This window comes from Myotis davidii, unplaced genomic scaffold (genome assembly GCF_000327345.1).
Source record: "Myotis davidii unplaced genomic scaffold, ASM32734v1 scaffold268, whole genome shotgun sequence".
Classification (NCBI taxonomy): Eukaryota; Metazoa; Chordata; class Mammalia; order Chiroptera; family Vespertilionidae; genus Myotis; species Myotis davidii.
Genome location: NW_006383015.1, coordinates 4,890,278 through 4,893,169, shown reverse-complemented (window position 1 = coordinate 4,893,169; position 2,892 = coordinate 4,890,278). Strand labels below are relative to the sequence as shown.

The following is a 2,892-nucleotide window of genomic DNA, read 5'->3' as shown; positions in this document are numbered from 1 at the left end:
GCCATTTTCAGGCTGGCGGGTGACTGAAGTTCCTAACCTCTCCTTTTTTTCTTTTATTTTGGGATTTATTTACCTTCTATGGCTGTCACTGGAGCTGAGAGCTGGCTTTAGCTCTGAGGCTCGGCTCCAGCTCTTAGGCCTCGGCTGCTGAAAGCAAGTATCTAGGTTTGTTTGGCTTCTATAATTAAACACTGTTGCAACTCCAGCTCTGAGGCTCGGCTGGCTGAAAGCAGGTTTCTGGGGTTTGTTTAGCTTCTATAATTGCAACATTGTTTCTTAGAGTGCAGCTCAGAGGCCGGCAGCAGCAGGCGGGGAACCTTGGCTTCCTCCATCACTGGAGGAAGCAAGCCTCCTGTTCGCGTCAGCTGCCTGGCTGCCAGCCACCACCTTGGTTGGCAGTGAATTTGTATATCGCCCTGATTAGCTAATGGGAAGCATGTCGGAGGTACAGTTAATTACCATGTTTGCCTATTATTAGATAGGATATTCTAGTATATGGAAGCTTTCTTATCTATGACTTTTATTTCAGAATTGAAAAGGAAGTATTAAAATGCTGAATATATAAGAGATGGATATTGGTCTGATTGGGATGAAAACCACTTGTGTAATGAAATTAATGTGTCTGTTTTAAAATTTTTACCCATACTGATGGACTTCAGGCCAATCATTCATTATATCCAGGTGAAATCAGATACTATGAATCAAGTGGCTTATGTCTTATTTCTCATAAGATACTGTTAACATGATATGCTCTGTCATTCATGGTGATATTTGGTATTCAGTATAATTAAAATATGAATATGTTGTTTTACTAAGTGTCACATATGCATTAAATTATATGGAAGCACCTAAATATCAACACAGGTCTTCTACCCAATGGCCACGGAGGCAATGATAGCAATGAAAAAATGGATACAAAGAGCCAGTGGGGACTATAGTGAATTTGATTGAATGTGTCCCATCTTAAAATGGCTAGTACTGCCTAGCTTGAAGAGAGTGTTGCTATGTAAAAATGTGGGCTAAGAATAGCCAAGTACACACATTTTTAAAAAGAACTTAGAAATCTTGACCTCTAAAGAAAATACTACATGGGCCAATATATCATACCTAGGGTAGAAAGTATATACATATTATTAGAGTATCTGGCATAGACCCATATTCAAAGCTACATTCTAAAGGAAAAAAAATGCTTATGTAATAAGACCTAGAGTGATTTATTTAAATAGAAAAAATAAACTATTCTGTTCCATTTCTCTTGCTGTTTCTACTAGGACATATTTATTCTAAATGTGTTAAATTATGTTCCTTCTAGAAATGATGTGATACATGTTCAGAGTAAGATTTTGAACTGAAACATGGGAGTGATACTTTTTATCTGTAGCTTGTAGCACTAATATTTAGGGTATAGGTAGTAATGTAGACAAATAGATAAAATATAAAGTAAAAATATTGACATTTTTATTGCAATTGAAAGACTGCAAACTGGGTTGTTTTCCTAGTTAAAACCAGCAGGGGGTTCTGTAATGAAGGAGCCTAGAAAATGTTACGATTTTTACTGCTAAAATGAAATTCATTTTATAGATTTCTCAGAGCAGTACTAACTTTCCAGTCTTAAAAAAAAGAAAAATACACATAAAGACAAAGAGATGTTCTGAAAGCTCAGGACACTTTTAATTTTCTGATTTGATTTTTGTGAGATACTTTTTGTAAAAAGAAATATTAACTTACATTGTTTTAAACTATTTCTTTTAGAAATTTGAATGGAATGCCCCACTTTACCCATTGATATTGTTTCCCTAATCATATCTGAAGATATGCCAAGCTTGCTGAAATCTAAGGTTGTAATGAGAATGTCCTGCAAATACATCTTAGCTTGTATATAAATTTATATTTTTAAATCTAACCAGTCACTAATCTCATCATCGGATGCATCCCAAACTTTGGTTTACTATCACTGCTGGTGAAGGCTGCCATCCGATATTGTTGGAGAAGAGCATTAACACAGGTAGGACTCTTCTGGGTCAAAAGATCAAACAGACAAAGCAAAAAACTCTTAAGCTTAGTCTACACTTCTAAAATAATTTTCTGCAAACATTTAATACTAACCCATGAATACCAGTGACAAGGAAGATCAAATTCCCATTGATTTTGGTGCAGTTTATGAACTTGTCGATGTTGCTGGAATCCACAGTCTGTGCGGACATCAGTGATCCTGTGCCGATGCCATCACATGCTGGAGAAACAGGAGTCACAGTTGGGAAATTTGAGAAACCAATTTCAGTTAATAAATGATTGCCTTTTCATTAAAAAATAACAGGATGTTTTCATTATAAAAAAATATTTACCATAAGAAATACATTGCTTTCTAATAAATAAAATAATAATCCATTCATGCAACATTTACTACTTGGCCTGCTTATAAATATGATCCTGGTATTATCGTCTAGTGACCATGACTTATAAGAAATATAATTTATATCAAGACCCCGTATATATGCATAACAGATACAAAACTAAAACAAAACTTTCCACAATAAGTACTTCCTCTTACTACATAAAATCACCTCATTTCTAATCCATCCTAAAATATTTATTTAAAATATTTTTTAAATGCTGGTCACTTAAATAATTTCATAGCCTAATGATAGTCTACAGTCTGCAGTTTTAAAAACCTGGTCCAATTAAGAATACATTTTAAACAGAGTACGGATGATGTGAGTTGAGTTAAATTAAGTATTACCTGTGCCTTCTGAAGGCAATGATGTTTTTAAATAACTGTATAAATTATAAAAAAAAAAAAAAAAAGAAAGAAAGAAGAAAACAACACAAAACAGGTGTGTGTTTGTGGGAGTGAGGGGGGAGAGAGGGAGAGAATGTAATCTAATAGTAAGT

The 2,892-nt window shown here is 34.5% G+C and overlaps 1 protein-coding gene across 1 annotated transcript in view; it reads right to left on the bottom strand.

Moving 5' to 3' along the window:
• ERBB4 (erb-b2 receptor tyrosine kinase 4) overlaps positions 1–2,892 on the bottom strand; it is a 608,719-nt gene that overhangs the window by 305,641 nt on the left and 300,186 nt on the right. The window contains exon 9 of the mRNA XM_006778963.2: positions 2,107–2,233. Within this exon, the coding sequence (XP_006779026.1) occupies positions 2,107–2,233 (127 nt within the window). The remainder of the gene's footprint in view (positions 1–2,106; positions 2,234–2,892) is intronic.